Below are 19,298 nucleotides of genomic sequence, written 5' to 3'. Positions count from 1 at the left end.
ATGTGCAGCACAAATGTCTTGATACCCCAATGCTGTTGATGTTACCGTCCACTCTGCAGATCTCTTGCACACCCTCAAACTGAATGTAACCCCAAACTATAATTTTTCCTTCACCAAACTTGACTGATTTCTGTGAAAATCTTTAGTCCATGCAGGTTCCAGTAGGTCTTCTGCAGTATTTGTGCTGATTGGGATGCAGTTCAACAGATGATACATCTGAAAAATCGACCTTCTGCCTCTTTTCCAAATTAACAACTAGAAGTCAAGTTATTATGTGTTGCTCTAACAACTGGGGTTGATGACAAGACTTTTGTCATGCAGTATAAAATAAGGCTTTGGTGTCCTAAAGTGTGTATATGTGAAGTTTCAGCAAAAAATACCCCACAAATAATGTTTAACTGTTTGAAACTACCTGTTTTAGGCTTTGACCCTAATTCTGCCATTTTTGTGACTGTCGCTTTAAAATGCAAATAAGATTGTGCTCTTTTTTAGAAGAGGACAAAGCTACAAATTCCCACATGTCAGCATAGTGGCAGATCCAAAACGTATGTCCTATGCTAATGAGTGAGAGATTGTCCATAATGGGTGGGGCTTTCCCTCTCTGATGACATGTACAAAAGGAGAATGTCAAAGCGTTTCTGCGGACATCAAGTCCTTACAGACAGACAGACAGACAGACAGATAGATAGATAGATAGATAGATAGATAGATAGAATGACAGACAGATAGACAGACAGACAGACAGACAGACAGACAGACAGACAGACAGACAGACAGACAGATAGATAGATAGATAGATAGAATGACAGACAGATAGACAGACAGACAGACAGACAGACAGACAGACAGACAGACAGACAGACAGACAGACAGACAGACAGACAGACAGACAGACAGACAGACAGATAGATAGATAGATAGATAGATAGATAGATAGATAGATAGATAGGTATTATAGATTATTACCTGCCTAGTATTAAGATATGAACGGTTTATAAGTAAGCAGTTATATAAAGTATCTTATTCTGCATCGCTAATAACACCCAAAACCTAAACCCAACTACTACCTTACTAGCTATTAATAAATAGGTTAGTTAGTGGGTTGTTAATACTGTGAATTGTGACCTAAACTAAACTGTTACCAATAAAATCAATCAATCAACCAACTATATTGTTCAATCACCTAAATGATTTTAACCCTTTATATTGACACCACATTTTTTAAAAAGCATACCAACAAGCCTCAAAGTAAACCTATACACCATATATTATCGTAAATTGTGAGGTATTTACTGTACCATTTGGATATCTGAAGGCACTCTGGAGAGGAAATCCAACAGCTCATTGTTTTCAATGGCATAGGGATTGCGCAGTTTCTTCGTGAATTTATGTATGCCTAAAAACAACGAACACAATATTCACAGATCTTTCATGATATTTAGAAATATATCGTTAGACAGTAATGCGCAGCTGTTTTCTTACCATATAATAAAACTATGTAGCGCACTGAAACAAAGTAAGTGATCACTGTGGCCATGATGAAAATCATTAAGGCCAGTTTAGACAAGAATGGCACTGACCAGTTGAATGTGCTGCAGAAAAAAATAAACAAATAGAGAGAGAGAGACATTAATATGTTTACTGGGAGTATAAAGAAATGACTGTTTGAGGGCATCAAGTACATTCCAGCAAATCAAAATACATCTTATGTTCCTATATATTATATTAAATTATTTATTTTAATGTAATCTTTTTTTGCCTAAATGTTTGTGACTAGTTCTAAATATAATTGATTTAAATTATTTTTATTGATCAGCAGTAATTGGTGATTTAACCAAAGACTGTTGAATACACAAGACATGTTACTAATGTAATACACAGACATGTACAAGCCCAAGCAAACCTCACTGCCAGCCAGTGTTTAAGAAGGGTTCTTGCAGAACAACACAAACAGCACGCAGAAGTATAAATGAAAGCCCTCGTCAGTGAGTGAGGATAGCCTTTGGCTGTTTCTCAATTCCAAGAACGCAGAGAACGGACTTGTGTTCTTGCGGAGACCGGTCTTGCCAGGTGTCCTCGGAAGAACGAACTCAGGAGACCGCGAGGGCAGAGAACGCGTCCTTTGAGAATTGAGATGCTGCGTTCTTCCTGATGGTCACATGACCTTCACGTGTTTTAAATGGTAAATTATTTAAACATTACAGCCTTCATACAACGATTTATTGTTTTTCCCCTTTTCAAAATATATACTTTGCATAAAACATTATAAATATATGATGCACAATATAAATAAAACAGATTTTAATACGAATTTCAGCAAACAAACACCCTTAATGTGTTTATTCCTTTATTAAGATGTCCATGGTAATGTTTACTTTCACCGTTTCTTCTGAGGTAAATAGTTTATATCTATGAACTTTAATAATAAATCTAGATAAAATGCAGCGCTTCCCACCTCCAGTCGCAATGGCTTCTGGGACTTCCAGAGCGAGTTCGGTGCTCAAGTCTGCATCAGTGCGTCCTCGATAGCAAGATCACATCCGGGAAGTTTCACGCGTCCTCCGTACTTGCGGTCTTGAGTATTGGAACTGAACTTAGGCAGCTGATGATGACGTTTCACAAGAACACGAGGACGCAAGACCGCTGAAGAACGCATATTGAGAAACAGCCAATGTCTCACTGTACGCACTCTCATTCATTATTCACTTGCATGAAGTTACTTTGCTTCTCGATTCTAAGATCACATTTGCATGCATATTAACAAACGGCCATACACAAACGTTCTAATCTTTAGTGATGAGCCAGCACTAGCAATTTAAAAAATATTTTCAACCATTCAAAGTGGCTAGCGAAAGCGGCTGTCTAGCCCGCCACAGCTACAATCTACCCTCATTGGGTGGGTGTTAATGTCAAGCCCTGGTTTTTTGGGGAAAAAAAAACACTTCTGTTTAGGTTTTGAGTTAGAATGAAGGGGTAAAAACAAAACACACTTCTTTATTCTTTCACCGAGGGATGCAATCTCCTCCAGCAGGTTCTGCACTGTAACGACAATCTCTTGAACCATGTGGATTTTCTCCATCAGACCTTTTTTTTCAGAATCCTACAACAACAACACATTTGAAACCAATACATTAGAGCTTGTACACCAAACCTCACATTGATTTATGTTTATATTCTAGAATGAATGCATGCAAGGAAATCTGTGACCCGGGAAGAAGGATACCTTTTCATCATCATCGTCATCGTCACATATTTCCATATTTTCCTGAATAAAAAAGCCTTTATTAATTTCACAATAACTTTTGAGATGGCTTTAAAGAGATAGTTACCTTAAAATGAAAACTTAAGTTAAAAGTCAAGTTAACAGAACACAAACTGTGAGCATACAACTTTACAGCCATTTTCAAATCACTGAAACAGACGCTGAACTGAACTCTCAGCTGAAAGGTCAGTTAAGTCAGGTTATATGGATTGTGTATATTATCCAAGGCTCACGCACTGGGTCTCTGGTGACTCTCTCAGTGGCGATCTGGAGATAGTTCCACGAGATGAGAAGAACCAAGAACAAGGGCAGCATGTAGAACTCAAAGTACCACACTGCCAGAAGAAAAAACTGGAGGAAGACACATGAGAGATTTGAAATAGAGTCATATTTATAGAGGACAATACAATATTGACAGATATTATTATGGATGGATGCATGGATGGATGCATGGATGGATGGATATACAGATCTATAAACCAATGGAGAGAACTATGGATGGATGGATACACAGAACTATAGGCAGATAGATAGAACTATTGACAGATAGACAGACAGACAGACTAAATGACAGATAGAACGATAGAGCAATGTATAGATAGAATGATATATAGAAAGAACAACAGTTAAAACGATGGAATGATAGAAGAATAAATAGATAGAATGATATAGAACGACAGACGGACAAACAGACAGTCAGACGGATAGATGGATAGATAGAACGAATAACAGCTAGAAGGATAAACATAGAACGATAGACAGATAGATGGATAGATAGACAGACAGAATGATAGATAGACGGAAGGACAGACTGCCAGACAGATAGACAAAACAATAGACATAATAATTTGGCGGTTCATTCCGCTGTGGCGACCCCAGATTAATAAAGGGACTAAGCCAAAAAGAAAATGAATGAATAAAATGATAGTAGGATAAATAGATAGCATGATAGATAGGTAGAACAATAGAACTTTAGAGAGATGGATGAATGGATGGATAGATGGATGAATAGAACCATAGATAGATAGAACAATAGATAGAACGATAGATAGATAGACTATATATATATATATATATAGTAAGAACAAATTTAAAACGATAGAAGGATAAATAAAACAATAAATAGGTAAGAATGGTAGAACGAAAGATAGATAGATAGATAACATTTGTCAGCCAGTACTAATAAGTATTAACATCTACATTTTTGGTCAGTATTAGGCCGCTCTGCTCACCAGAAATGCCGTAATGCTCCTCCTCACACTTTCCCACGTGAAGCAGCTTGTGATGAACTGGTGAGAGTAAGACACAGCACGAAAAAGGTTCCTCACACGACCAATATTCCTGGAAAGAATCTGTTGCAATCATACATTGTTAAAAATGTTTTCATTATTATTTCTTAAAGTATTTCTTTCAAATCATGATTGTATTCAAATCATGATTGTATCATCTATTGTATTGTCTCTGTATGTCATACTGTACCTTCTTTGAAAACTTGGGATTGTCCTCAAGAAATTTCTGTTCTCGAGGTGTAAAGGTTATGATGCTTGCTTTGATCTGGCAAATGCAGTGAACAAACAAACACTATCAAATATCCAGTATCGAAACATTAAATATATGATATAAGACAAGCTAAACTGTTGTTATATTTTTAGTTACAGTTGAAGACAAATTTTTATAAATATATATATATATATATATATATATATATATATATATATATATATATATATATATATTGTATACTGATGGCATTTCATGCCGTTCAGCCTTATGATCTTAAATTGTGAGCAAAATCAGCTGTTTTTTTATCACTTTAGACATTACGCTAGAGAATCAAACACTAGCTCTAAAGAGACGTTGGTAAATGAGCAATGATTTCTGCCGTCAGCTGCAGATGTGAATGAATGGCGGAAGTAGTTCCTTTTACAAGAGATTTTTTGAGACTCTCTGTGTTTCGCTTTCTTTTTTTTATACACGATTACGCTGATAAGTTGGCGGTTCATTCCACCGTGGTGACCCCAGGTTAATAAAGAGACTAAGCCAAAAAGAAAATGAATGAATGATAATAATACGTTTAAAAATATTCTCTATGTTAAAACAGCAGTTAGGAAATATTTTTAAAATAATGAACATTTCATAGGAGGGCTAATAATTTTGTCTTCACCCGTATCATCATTACATTAACACTTACTACCCGTTTTTCTAATGTACCATAAAAAGTACTGTAGAAATAAATGATGTGTCTTTACTATTGTCATATTTTGCTTGGCTGAATACATTTTAAAGGCTCTGCTGAGCTGTAGATTAAAGGCATCAGTGGAGACTCACAGGATTGAAGAGGATTTCCAGCTCCAGTATTACAGCTCCCTTAGACATTGATGTCAAATTCTCTTTCCTCAGAGGACAAATGAACTGCTGACCTTGACACGCCTGTTACAATAAAAGAAAACACACAAAACTTCAGATTAAAACCACCAAACCACACAAAAACGGCATGCGATTCGGAGAGTGCCGCACACAGGTGAGTGGGCTTGATAAACCACTTGTAGAAAACACACTCTTTCATTTCTCTGACATTAACCAAGACTTTCACCAGATGTTTTTTTTTTTAAATCACTTCTTATGTTTATGAAAACATTGAGCATTTCTGAAATGTGCTTCACACAGGTAAGTGGGTTTGACAAACCACCTGTAGAAAACGCATTCTTTCATCTCTCTGACACTTTAACTGACACTTGCACCAGTTTTGCAGCAGATGTTTTCATAAAATCACTTCATATCTTTATAAAAACATTTAGCATTTCTGAAGTGAGTGGGCTTGATAAACCACCTGTCGAAACACATGCACCAGAAACCTTACTTACACTACACCTTGCAATATTGAAAGCAATGTTTACTTGTGAACGTACCACAAATCATGTTGCTACTTGTTTTCTACCAACCTGAATACCTTTTTAGCACAATATCTTGCCCAGTATTGTTTTGTTTTATGTAAAAGCACTTGAATAGTCTATCTTAGGTTATTTGTATAGTTTAGGTATGTATAGTAAATGCATAATTAGATTACCACTCCGATATGTTAGTTATGTACAGGTGTAAAATAGCTCTTTTGTCCAGTGTTGTGTTCATATTTATAGTTCTGTTTATTTATGTAGGACCATGGTCCTGTGAGACGTTACTGTACCTTTCATTCCACTGTAAGTCCACACGTGTAGCAGAATGACAATACAACTCAACTTGACTTAATATATCAATTCTAATCAAAGATCTTTCACATATCATTACTCTTTATTTTAGAAATGATAATTCACCCTAAAATTAAAACACACTCGCCTTCAGTAAGTGTTGAGTTTCATTCTACTGTTAAAGGTAAAATATTTTAAGAATGTCGGCAAACTTGTTTTTCAACATTCTTCAAACTATCTTTTCTTTCTGTTCAAGAGCATAACGAAACTGAAAAATGAACAAGAGAAGTGCAGGTAAACGATTATTTTTAATACCAATATGTATAGTTCAGGGGCGGCATGGTGGCTCAGTGGTTAGCACAGTCACCTCACTGCAAGGAGGTAACTAATTCAAGTCCTGACAATTCTGTGTGGAGTTTGCATGTTCTCCCCGTGTTCATGTGGGTTTTCTCTGGATGCTCTGGTTCCCCCCACAGTCCAAAGACATGCACTATAGGTGAATTGAATAAAACTAAATTGGTCGTAGTGTATGAGTGTTTCCCATTACTGGATTGCAGCTGGAAGGGCATCTGTTGTCAATTCTTGAGTCAATTCAAGTAAAAGTCAGCTTTATTGTCAATTCAGCAATATGTACAAGACATAGAGAATTGAAATTACATTACTCTCAGACCCTGAGTGCATACACATAATAATGTTTGTTGATGAACTTTGATGTTGGCTTAAGAAAGCCAACTTCACTGTGCTCGGACTCAGAACGGCAGTTGGCAGGAAGCACAGCGGTTGCTAAGTGGTTGCTAGGCAGTTGCTAAAATGTTTATGGCATTGGTGGTTTTTAAGCAGTTGCGAAATGGCAACGCTCATGTACATGTTTGATCAAATGCTAATACTTAGTAAGCATTTCTTATTAGTAAGCATTTGTTATTGCACTTAGATAATCATTAATGGGATGTAGCTAATCGTTATTAGCTCTTGGCTTATCATTGTTACCATGCATGGTGCACACAGGAAGTCCCATTTGCTAGCATGAATCAGACGAGCCAATACTCAGGTAGGTCCCTATGATGTTCTGATGTAGAGGTATTGCTGTTTTAAATGGTTGCAAGTAGGGCTGCGGGATTAATCTAAAAAAATGAATGAAGCTTAAAGGCGGCCACACAGGTCCTCACAGGAACATGAACACTTTCAAATGGCATTAAAAGTGTCACATACTGTATTTATAAGGTATAATTCCCCCAGAAATGTCATTTCTGTCTCATGTAATGATTTATTTGCGGCCGCAAAATGAATATAATGTTTTATAGTGTCAGTATAACTACTCTAGCTTATATAACGTTGAATATAATACAAAAATGTCTGATTACAGTGAAAACAAATGGTCTAATAATGCTGACAATGACAATAACAAGCACGCATCTCAAACATAATAATTCAACTTTATAATTATGAATAGTTGTATTCTGATGTCATCATTTTACTGTGAATTAACAAACAAGTCATATTAAAAGTCTGTTCAACACATAGGCCTAATATTATTAGTGTTGTTTTACCACATCATCACTTTAGAGTTATAAGGTTCTATCTGACATTTTTGTCAAAATTGAGTTAATAGCCCCTTTCACACATACTCACCTTTCCGGAATATTACCGGCAATTTTCCGGAAAGGGGTGTATGTGTGAACAGGCTCATTTTGAAAATACCGGTAAATTCATTCTGGCTTTTTTTCGGAAAGAGAAGTTGTAACATTACAGGTAATTTGCCAGAATGCTGCGCTGTGTGAATGCAGAAGGAAGATTGCCGGAAAGAGCGTGTGCACGTCTAGAACGTGCTGACGTGAAATGTCTGCTTTAGCCAATCAGAACAGTCAAACGCATTCACGTCCGCGCGGTTTATGAGAATTAAAGCCTTTGAATATTTTTCCAGACACATTTAGCTGCAAGAAATTAGTCAGATAACGTTTTTATGTTCATCTTAATGCCAACTGTGTAATTATTTATCGATAAGATGCTTATGATAAGCCGTTGTTTGTTTACCTTCAAGCTTTGCGTGTGCACATAAACGGTCTATAAGCGCTAGCACACACACATATCATGTAAATCTAGTCATGCGAAAATGTTTCTCTTTATGTTTTCATCGAAGTTGTTCACAATACTGATCATCCACAGAGTCTGTGATTTATTCAAATGTTTACAAATACAAGCGCAGCCGTTTAGAGTTCATTTCTGGTTAATGATGTCAGAATTACCATTATTTTGGAATGGATGTGTGAATGCTCTTTTCCGAAAAAAATCCGTAACGTCCTCGCCTGTGTGAACATCGCTTTTTTGAACTTACCGGTAAAGTCATTCCGGAAATTTTCCATATATTTACCGTTATCACTGTGTGAAAGGGGCTATTGACATATTCTTATGAAATGACAACTTATTGTTTAGATTTTAAGACTTTAAAAAAAAAATGTTACACACATACTGTTTGCTATATGGATGGCAAAAACTTTTGAAGCTCAATATCTCAAAATCATTCAGAACGCAGATAGAACCTTATAATTCCAAGGTGATGATATGTTGGAGAATTAACAATAATAGCAGACTCATATTAACCTTTATTTTAAATCTAAAGAATCGTGAGAAAGAATCATGATCTCAATTTTAAGCAAAATAAATCGTGATTCACATTTTAGCCAAAATCGTGCAGTCCTAGTTGCTAGGTTAGCCTGTTTTATTGCAATGGGGACAATTGACAGATTAGTGAGGATACATCAAAACTTATTGCCAATATGAGTGATATAAATCAACCCAGATGTCTCCATGACAGTCAAAAACTGGAATATATTAGTAAAAAATATGGAGTTTGTCAAATTGGCTTGCCATATTTTGAGAAAAATAATGCTTAAAAATTATTTATTGGAAAACTATACGTCTGATAAACCTGAAAAGAATCTAATACAGACACAGCTTTTAGCCAAATTTTGGGCTTATATAATTTTTTATATGCCCAGATTATTAAAATGTAATATTTTAAAAAATATTCATAAAAGATAAGTCTGATTGGCATGAGGAGATATAGCAACAATCTTAAATGCAGAAGGCACATTTTGACCAAATTTGGGCCTTGTAGCATGAACGGCCTAGGAGGAGATATGTTTGTTTTCGAGGACATAGTATAACAGTATGTTGGCTCTCTCAAGCCAACATAATAAAAACACCACAACAAAAATGTAAATATACAATAAATACAGATCATTGATATAAAAATGAAAAGAGAATAAACACATATAACTTACTGAGACTAAAGGAATCGCCACCTTCCCCAAGAAATCTGGGGCTTTGTCTCCATCCTCATCAAACACAGTCACTTCCAGAACCTCATGAATGTCTTTAACAGGGCTGGTCAAGAAGACAAATCAAATAAACGTCAGTGATATATTTATTTTCATGTAAATATAGAATTCATATTGAATACAGTATTGTAAAAAAAAAGTTTGAAATATTTAAAAGATATAATAAATCTAGTTTGCTCATGTTTTAGAAATACAAAAACAGCAATGTTGTGAAATGTTTTTACTTGAAATGTTTTCAACTTGATTTTTTATATTAATATATTGGGGTGTTTTTTTTATATTTTTTATTTTTGGCGAGGCTGAATTTTTAGTTTTTTGTTTCACTTGATACTTTAAAAAGCTAATGTAATTTTTTTATTTTTTATTTTTTTTAATTTAATGCCATGTCAGCAACCGTGGCTATTTTAATGGCAAGAACATTTCAACAATAAATATACAAATAAAAACAACAAATGAATACATAAATTAAATAAGATTTTTAGCGTTATAATACTACGCTAAACTATATATAATATTATAATATTATTATATTACGCTGTATGTGGCAGTATTTGAGCAAAATAAATAAAAAAGTGCTGTTTTGTGTCTCTATAAATGCTAATGAGCTGCAGAAAACCACCCCCTTTTCAAAGAGGGCAGAGCCTTCTCTCTTGCCTCAGATACTCTGACAAAAACATTGAAATCATCAGAATATATTTTAAAGCCTTGTTGTGTACAAGCTCTTCTTATACACGTTCCTGAGGACACAGATACAAAGGCATCAGACTAAACATCATGCGAGAATTAAAGGTAACACTTTAGAATAATGGTTCATTAGTTAATGTATTACTTACTAACATTAACTATGAATACTCTTACAAAGCATTTATTTATCATAGTTCAACATTAACTAATGCATTTTTAAAATCCAAAGTTGAGCTTGTTAACATTAGTTAATGCACCATGAGTCAACATGAACTAACATTATTTAACTTAAATAACGTTACCTAATGCTAACAAAGATATGATAAATGAACTGTATTACTAATTGTTTGTTCATGTTCTTAAATGTATTAACTAACATAAACTAATGGACCATTAAATTAAAATGTGACCATATTAAATTAAGATTATTAAATCTTTCTACCAACTGTCAAACACAGACGTTTAAGTCAAAAGCATAAACTTAGAAAGTTAAAATACACAAGTTTACATGTTGTTAGTTGCATCCATGAATGTAAACAGTTGGGTAAAAAACTGCATGTGCATAAGTGTATTAGATCTGTGACCTTTTTCATTTTAAAACATCCTTAATTAACAGAAGTATTAGTTCCTTTATAAACAAAATCTTACTCGTGACCCCAAATCAGAAAACTATTTTTTTTTAAAGAAGAAATAATAATAATAATAATAATAATAATAAATAAATAAATAAATAAATAAGCTGATTAAATGCTTTCTATTGATGTATACTTTAATGAACAACCATTTTAATATAACAACATTTGGTCAAAATAAGCCATTTTGAAAATCTTGAATCTGAAGGTTAAATATAATCTAAATACTGAGAAAATTGCCTTTAAACTTGTCCAAATTAAGTGCTAATAGATTTACAGTAGGATCCTTACAAAATACTTAATATGTTATGGATTTCTGGCATAAAAGAAAAACATATATATAATTTTTACCCATACAAAATATTATTGTATTGTATTATTGTATTATTGAGCAACATCATTTTGTGGTCCAGTGTCACATTATCAATTTAATGTGTCCTCGCTGAACACTTTTGTGAGAAATCAAACAGATAAAAAAGAAAAATGTCAGCCAGACAAAACATCATGCGAGTATTAAATTAGGATTATTAAATCTTTCCGCCAACTGTCAAACACAGACATTTCAGTCAAAAGCATAAACTTATAATCTTTAAATACACAAGTTTACATGTTGTTGGTTGTAGCCATGAATGTAAACAGTTGGGTAAGAAATTGCATGTGTATCATTATATTAGATCTGTGACCTTTTTCAATTAAAAACATCAATAAATAGAAGTATTAATCAATAATAGAAGTAAAAAAGAAATCTTATTTGTGACCCTGAATCACAAAACTATTGAAAAAAAAAATATATATATGATAATAATAATAATATAAAATATTATATAAAAATATATAATCTAATATAATCTAATATAATCTAATATAATCTAATATAATATAATATTGTTATAATTAAGTAAATAAGTTAATTAAATGCTTTCCATTGGTGCATACTTTGTTAAATAACTTTTTTAATATGACAACATTTGGTCAAAATAAGCTGCTTTGCAAGAGCTGCTCTGAGAGTTAAATAATCTAAATACTGGAAAAATTGCCTTGTAAACTTGTCCAAATTAAGTGCTTAGCCATGCATGTTACTAATAAAAACTGATTCCAGATGAATACTTACAAAATACTCAATATCTTATTGATTTTTGGCATAAAAGAAAAAAAATGTTATCATGTATGCCCATACATTGTATTATTGTATTGTATTGTATTAATGTATTATTGAGCAACATTATTTTGTGGTCCAGTGTCACATTTGACCAACTGAATGCATCCTCACTGAACACTTTTAAAAGAAATCAAACAGACCCTAAAGTTCAGAACAGTAGTGTACATTAATAATACTGACAAAGTGAAGACTTTATTCCACTCAGGGTTGAGGGTTTTGTATATGGTGTGGGTCTGTAGCCGGCTGTTTCCCAATTCCAGGACACAAAACGGGTCGCTCTTTCCTAGAAAATACACAGAAGATCCAGCCAGAGGGGTTGTAGATGATCACAAACTAAAATGGCTCTTAACAAATGAATCAACAAATGATAAATAATACCATTTAGATCAGCAGAGATGAGGTCAGTGGCCTTGATCACTTTAACCTGGAGAAAACCAACATCTCTCAGGTCCCTCACTGTGTTCTTCAAACTCTTAAAAAAAAAAGAGAGACAATTGTAAAAAGAAGTTTAAATGAGATCATGCACGGTGTTATTATGCAATACTGTTTTAAAAGTATCAAATATGAGACATCACATGATTGTGTTTGTTTTAAACTAATTTATGTCACATATAAGACATCCTAAATACAAGCGTCTACATTCAGTGTTTCATATAACAAGTTAAATTTGCAAAACTTTAAATATCAGTGAAATAATTTCCATCAAATATCTTTATGCATTAATAAAACAACATTTAATCTGATCTGATCTTATTAAAATATGTAAAATGACAATCTTTTACAAAACGTTCTGGGTTTATTTGTTTTTCCAAAACTTTTACAGACCTAGAAAATGCCATGTCAAAATCCCATGATACTTCCAGGACCGTACGAAGCCCATTACAGATTACTAAAAGTGTCAAAGTTATCCCTCATCTTACAATATTATGGTCTTTGAGTTGTAATGTTTTAAAGGTGCTGTGTGTAACTCTTTTAATTCTTTTGAAGCATAAAAATAACCATGTTTACAGATATTTAAGCAACATGCTAAGTGAACATTCTTGTTTATCTGAAAAGCAATGCTTATTCTGCTTTGAAAATGTGTGTTACTGTATGTGCTGGAACGAATGTTTTTTTTGTCCCTTTAACCCACCCAATGCCAGTTTAGCCAATTATATTTCAGCACCCTGGGCTGCCTTGGTGGAAAACCATGCATTTCATTCATTCAGTCATGAAGCTCTCAAAGTATCAGTCTGTGACCGAAAGGCGACCTCTGTTGGACAATAGGAGAATCCGAAATAAGAAGCAGATTCAGAGTTTCACATGAGGTGTTTATAAATTAGCAAATAATATAAATATTACCAACATAAACGTTAGTTGAGCAGGTTATATTGGAACCTCTGTGTCCTTACACGCTACGTGACAAAGCAATTTGACTGTTTGCACCAGATGAAACACGACAGAAATTTAAATGCAACCATTCAGAAGCACAGAATAGTGCACTTACTGCACTCAAACTAAATAGTAAGATTTTTAATTGAAAAAATACTTATTAAACCTCTTTAACATTAATAAATGTAGATGCTGAATCACTGATATATGTTTGTTTACACTGAGTCACAGTTCTGAAGCTCAATTTTTAAATGGTTTATTTTATTTTCACGATCTGAGGTGAACTACCTGCTGCTGCTTTTAGTAGTATGACAGTAAATGTCATGTAAAATGGCATTCAAACTCACATTATTAGCATTTAACACTGAATAAAGCACATGAGGTGTACCTGAGGTGATCATTGTCAGTGTTTTATGCTGTTCAGCTGCAAGAAATAGAAGCCGTTTGTAATCAATTTGAGGTGTTGGTTAGAACAAAATCTTTCTTTAATATGGCAATCTTCCTTTTATCGCATGCTGTTGCTTTTATTTAGAACACAATTTAAATAAGCCTTAAGACTCGATAGTCAGTCACTCGCTGTTGCGTTTGTGTGCGTTTTGATCCAGGAATGCAATACCTAGTTCATATTTACATACTGCACCTTTAAATTACTCTTGTACTACTGTATAAATGTCTTGGCCTAAAAAAAATATTTGTTTTAAAAAACCTTTGAAACCCAACACACATCTTCACTTATTTTGTATTATGTACAAGGACAGATTTAGTTACTTGGCGGCCCTAAGTTATTCCAACTTTTGTATTTTTTTTATTTTTTTTGTATTATTTCTGTTTATTTATTATATCAGTTAATTTCTTATATCAGTCTTTTCTAAATGTTTTTCTTAACACTTGCACTCTGCTGCACTCTAGATTTTTTACAGAAATGTGCCTGTAATCTTCTCTAAATGTAAAACTAAATACATTGATATGCATTGAAGTACATGATGAATATTCCTGACACAAGAAAGTGTAAAGCCTGCAGCTCACAATAAATGTGTAAAGTTATAGTGTATCATATCTAACAAACCGTTTACTGCTCATTTGATGTAATTTTGCTCACATGCATTTTTGAATATCATTCAGATAATGTCATTACGCTGCTGTTCCATCAGCCAATCGTTGCATTGCTAATCATGATTTCGAGGATCTATGAATCTGTCCTTCACAACACACGCAGCGATCTCAGATCAGTTCATCCAGACATTTCAATCTGATTCGCGAACTTGTTTGAAGAACCAAAATAGCCAGAGATCAGTTATCAAGATTAAAAGATCCAGGATCTGCCAAAGCATCTTAGATCATTTAAGCGAGGTACGAAGAACAGACCCCAGGTTACATACTTTGGAGCAGACGAATAAACATGGTCTTATTTTAAAGAATGCCCTCTAAAAGATCCATATTAAATATTGTATATTTATTATTGTGTTATTTCATAATTATATAATAGTCACACAAAAAAGTTGGATTTTAAAGTTTGTATTGCCATTTTTTTAGGTCATACTTTGTTTTGATGGTCTGTTTATTGAATTTAGGCTACATTACATCTACATGGCAACTAATTCTCATTAGATTATAAGTAGACTGTTAGGTTGGGGTTAGTGTAAGTTGACATGCATTTGCAAAGTTTTTTATAGTCAGTTGAATGTCTGTTTATAAGCAGTATCAACAGATATTAAGCAGACAGTCTACTAACACTCAGATAGATCATCAAAATAAAGTGTTATCTTTTTTTGTGTATAAACTGCTCAGGCATCCATTTACGTACTTTTGTTTGAGGAAATAGGGAAAAATCTTTATTTTGCTATCTTATATGGAATAAAAATGATATAGATTTAACCGATGTTAGTAAGGGTGCACTTTAATGTCCATATTTAGATTTTTTGCACAAATGACTTACCCAAATGTTAAAGCTACATACAAGGGCTATCATTGGAATAAATTTATGAAAATTATTTCATTTTACAGAAAACACAGAATTATATTAATATACGTTTCTTAATTTTATAATGCATTCAAAAAAAAAAAATTAATTAGCTTTTTTTAGCGAGAGACTTATGTATAGATCTTTGTCTAGAATTATCCAAGGGACTTCAAACTGGTTTTAAAAATGATAAAAAATACCTAAACATAATAAAGAAAAATTTTATTATGAGGGACAATTTTGCACGAATGTAATTACATTAAATTTAGAAAAATGTTGAATTTTGTTGAACCCTATACATTTTTAACACAAAAAATGCAAGGTTCCACACAAGTCCTTCATGTTGTTTTAGCACAAAGCAAATACAAATAAACATAAAACAATTAAGTTGTCCCAAAAACAATCTCAAGAATTGTGTTTCAGCTCAGTTTCAATTAGTTTGAACCAAAAAAAAAAATTTTTTTTTTTTTGTATAACAGAAATAATTGATACTTCTAAATATTTATTGGAGGCCCCCAAATTTCTTGGGCCCTAAACAGCTGCTTACTTTGTTTATTGGTTAAATTCACCCCTGATTAGGTGATATGGGGAAAATATCTAATCGCAATTTCTTTGACAGATATTGTGATTGTGACTTGATTTACGATTTAATTCAAGCTGATTTTGATTTACTTGAAGCTTCAGCTCAATAATCTGTAAGCAGTGTCAACAATTAGGCAACAGTTCTTAAAAATGACCTGTTTTTGTTCGGTCTGTGAATAAATATACTAAAATATTCCCATAAAAAACTAAAAGATTCCCATATTACAAATGCTGTTTATCTTTAATATTAATTTGTCTTTTATTGCTTCTAAAGCAGCAGACACCATGATCCTACTTGTCAGCGCTTTTATTGTGGGTGTAGTTCTGTTGTGCAATTCTGATTGGGCAGAACGAAAGTGTGCTCACTCAATTGGCTAGTTATAAAGCCCCAGTCAGATCACACGATTTTGGCATGATTTCTTTGACATACGGGTGTCGTAGAAAAAACATTAAATGACAAATGTACATCGTGACACAATATTCAATCATTTCTTCTGGTGTAATGTGGCATAGTTCACGACAACCGATACTATGTCTGCGATGCCTGACGACACCATTGCAGAAGCATGCTTAATTTTCTGAAGCATAGCGGACTCGTTTTGAAGATGTTATTCGTTGTTTTTGTTTACATATATATTTTATATTGCAGCCTCTTGCACTTAACTTATTGCAACATTCGCGATTCGATTTTGAATAATCGCACAGTCCTACCCCTGATTATAGATATTAAAAGCAGCACTGTGGTTTAACATACATATTTAGCCAGTATGTTTTCTTTCTCCTCAGGGTCCTCCAGAGGCGGGGTGATGAGATCTGAAATGGAGGCTCCGGTGCAGGCTTTGGGAGTGATGAGAAACACCACCTTGCCCCGGCCCGGCTCCAGGTCACAGGAAAACAATGTGGATTCATTCAGCGGCAACTCAGACAAGTTGATTTCAGACCTGCAACGTGTACAAACACACAAAGACTAAACCACAAAAACACTTTACAAACAGGAAGTTAGTTATGCGAGAAATGCTTTTGTGTTGCGAGATCGGCTGGATGCCAGTGAAGCTCTTTTATCTGCAGTTGTGACTGACATGTTGACTTCTGCTGAATTTTTTTTCTTTATATAAAAATTTCCGGCCCACTTTATTTTCAGCAGCCTTAACTAATATGCACTTAGATTGCAATTAATAATTCGTTACAATGTACTTAATGTGTAAATACATGCTTTTACATTGAATTTATGCTTTATTAAATACCTGCATGTAATTAAATCTGTAAAATCTGTAATTACATTTACAATAACACTTCTAATGATCCTGAACTCTTTAACCCACCCTTAAACTTACCCATACCATCAAAGCTTTCTCTAACTTTACCTCTATCCAACTTTAATATCACCAGAGGTCTTCTGCAATACATTATCAACACATTAAGCACATTGTATTTATATATTGAAGTAAATAGTAGTTAAGCAGAGTGCTTTCACACCTGTAGATCCATTGCTCCGAAACAGGGATTAAAATTGTTGCAATATTAATTTTTGCTCTTGGTTTGCTTTCACACGGTAAAGTTTCTAAACAGACCAAATTTACCATTCACATGGGGCTTCAGCGCCAACACTTGACAGAGGGCGTGTCTGAAGTTGGGGCTGACGCGATCATCATAGCAGCGTTAGCCAATAAAATTAGTCAGCAATAGGCCACTGTTTGAGCTGGTGTATTTGCATACAGTGATCTGATTGGCTGATGCTTCCGTCGCCACTTGAAAAGTTGAGAAAATCCCAACTTCTGCAGTGAGCAACGCCACTGAAGAGGTGCCACTGATTCACAATGCAGTTCAGCAACGCCTGACTTCACCTATTCAAAGTGAATGGGAAGCGTTGAAGCTGACGCCTCATGTGAATGGGGCGTCAATCTTTCACATTGGTCAGAGTTTCAGGGATTATTAACGGATTCAGCTAAGCTGTCATAGCTTACAGGTAGGTCATTATTTTAAAGGGCCATGAAACTCCCTCGTTTCAGCAGGGTGTTTTCACACCTCTACTTTGGAAAAAGTCAGAAAAGTGGGCGTGTCCAGCTTTGTTTAGGGGGGAGTGTCGGAGGAAGAAAAGAGGCATGGTGTGGGAGTGTCTATTTGGGCGCGCTGAGTTTCAGAGTCAAAATATACACACACGGGACAAAGTGACTGTTTACATGGAAATCTGTAGTCGAATTATTTGCCAAATTATTAAATGGTGGACTTTAACTGCAGTTTGGCTCTTTCATTCAGGGAATCCATTCATGTCCCTCGCGACAAACGAGATTTCTGATTCAAGGAACTGCTCTAAGCGTGTATTTTTCATGCAATGTTTGATACCGCACGGCGAATGAGAGAAAAAAAAAAACTCAGCATTTTCCGGAAACTTGGATGCACACGGCAGGTAGCGTCAGAAAGCCGCGTGTGTTATTCCGGTCACTAAATGCAGTGAAAACCCTACACGAGGTTAAGGTTTGGTTGTAGTGCTAACATGTTTACACTCGGTGCAATAGTTTGTTCGATACGAACAAACTGAATAAACAAAGAGCACTGGTTGCTCACTTACCAAATCTGTAGAGACAGGACAATCACCAGAAACTAGAGCCGCGTCTTTATTAAGAGGAGACTACAAGTGAATCCGGATCTCAGCATTTGCAGATGAGAACAGCTCTCAGGTAAACAATGTTCCTCCTAAGACACGCAAGTTATTGTTGTCGAGCGTCGCGTACACTGTTAATCCACACGTGATCCAGCTGCGCTCTCACAGAGAGAAAATGAAAACAAAACTTAACGGCAAGAAACTATAAAAGCAACACTTCACGCTTGTTTTGCCAACACAACGTGACGTCTCTGTCGTCTAAACACTACGACAGTAATGAATATTAATGAAGTTGCACAATAGAGCGCGCTGATTGGTTTGAACCAAGCTTTACTCATGCATTAATGCATCACACTGTAAGACGTAATAAGACTCACTCTGGCACAGACGTCCAGTCTGCACACTGGAATACATGCTATTATGTCATGGCCGTGAGGCAGCTTCAAAAATTCGTTTCAAACCGGAAGTACGAATTTGCTTGAAATTACGCAAAAACAACCAATTTACACTTTTTAGTGAAATA

At 34.5% G+C, this 19,298-nt stretch overlaps 1 protein-coding gene across 8 annotated transcripts in view; it reads right to left on the bottom strand.

Annotated features, from left to right (window-relative positions):
- mctp2b (multiple C2 domains, transmembrane 2b) overlaps nt 1–19,298 on the bottom strand; it is a 71,056-nt gene that overhangs the window by 1,596 nt on the left and 50,162 nt on the right. For all 8 annotated transcript variants that reach the window (XM_073908128.1, XM_073908131.1, XM_073908130.1 and 5 more), the window contains 12 exons: nt 16,928–17,114; nt 12,639–12,732; nt 12,441–12,543; nt 9,729–9,831; nt 5,591–5,692; nt 4,742–4,816; nt 4,495–4,614; nt 3,500–3,613; nt 3,224–3,265; nt 2,991–3,100; nt 1,483–1,592; nt 1,299–1,396 (listed from right to left, as the gene is read on the bottom strand). In XM_073908128.1, the coding sequence (XP_073764229.1) occupies nt 1,299–1,396; nt 1,483–1,592; nt 2,991–3,100; nt 3,224–3,265; nt 3,500–3,613; nt 4,495–4,614; nt 4,742–4,816; nt 5,591–5,692; nt 9,729–9,831; nt 12,441–12,543; nt 12,639–12,732; nt 16,928–17,114 (1,258 nt within the window). The remainder of the gene's footprint in view (nt 1–1,298; nt 1,397–1,482; nt 1,593–2,990; nt 3,101–3,223; nt 3,266–3,499; nt 3,614–4,494; nt 4,615–4,741; nt 4,817–5,590; nt 5,693–9,728; nt 9,832–12,440; nt 12,544–12,638; nt 12,733–16,927; nt 17,115–19,298) is intronic.

This window comes from Danio rerio, chromosome 7 (assembly GCF_049306965.1).
Source record: "Danio rerio strain Tuebingen ecotype United States chromosome 7, GRCz12tu, whole genome shotgun sequence".
NCBI lineage: Eukaryota > Metazoa > Chordata > Actinopteri > Cypriniformes > Danionidae > Danio > Danio rerio.
Note: the sequence above shows the minus strand (reverse complement) of the source record. Positions and strands in the feature narration are given on the sequence as shown.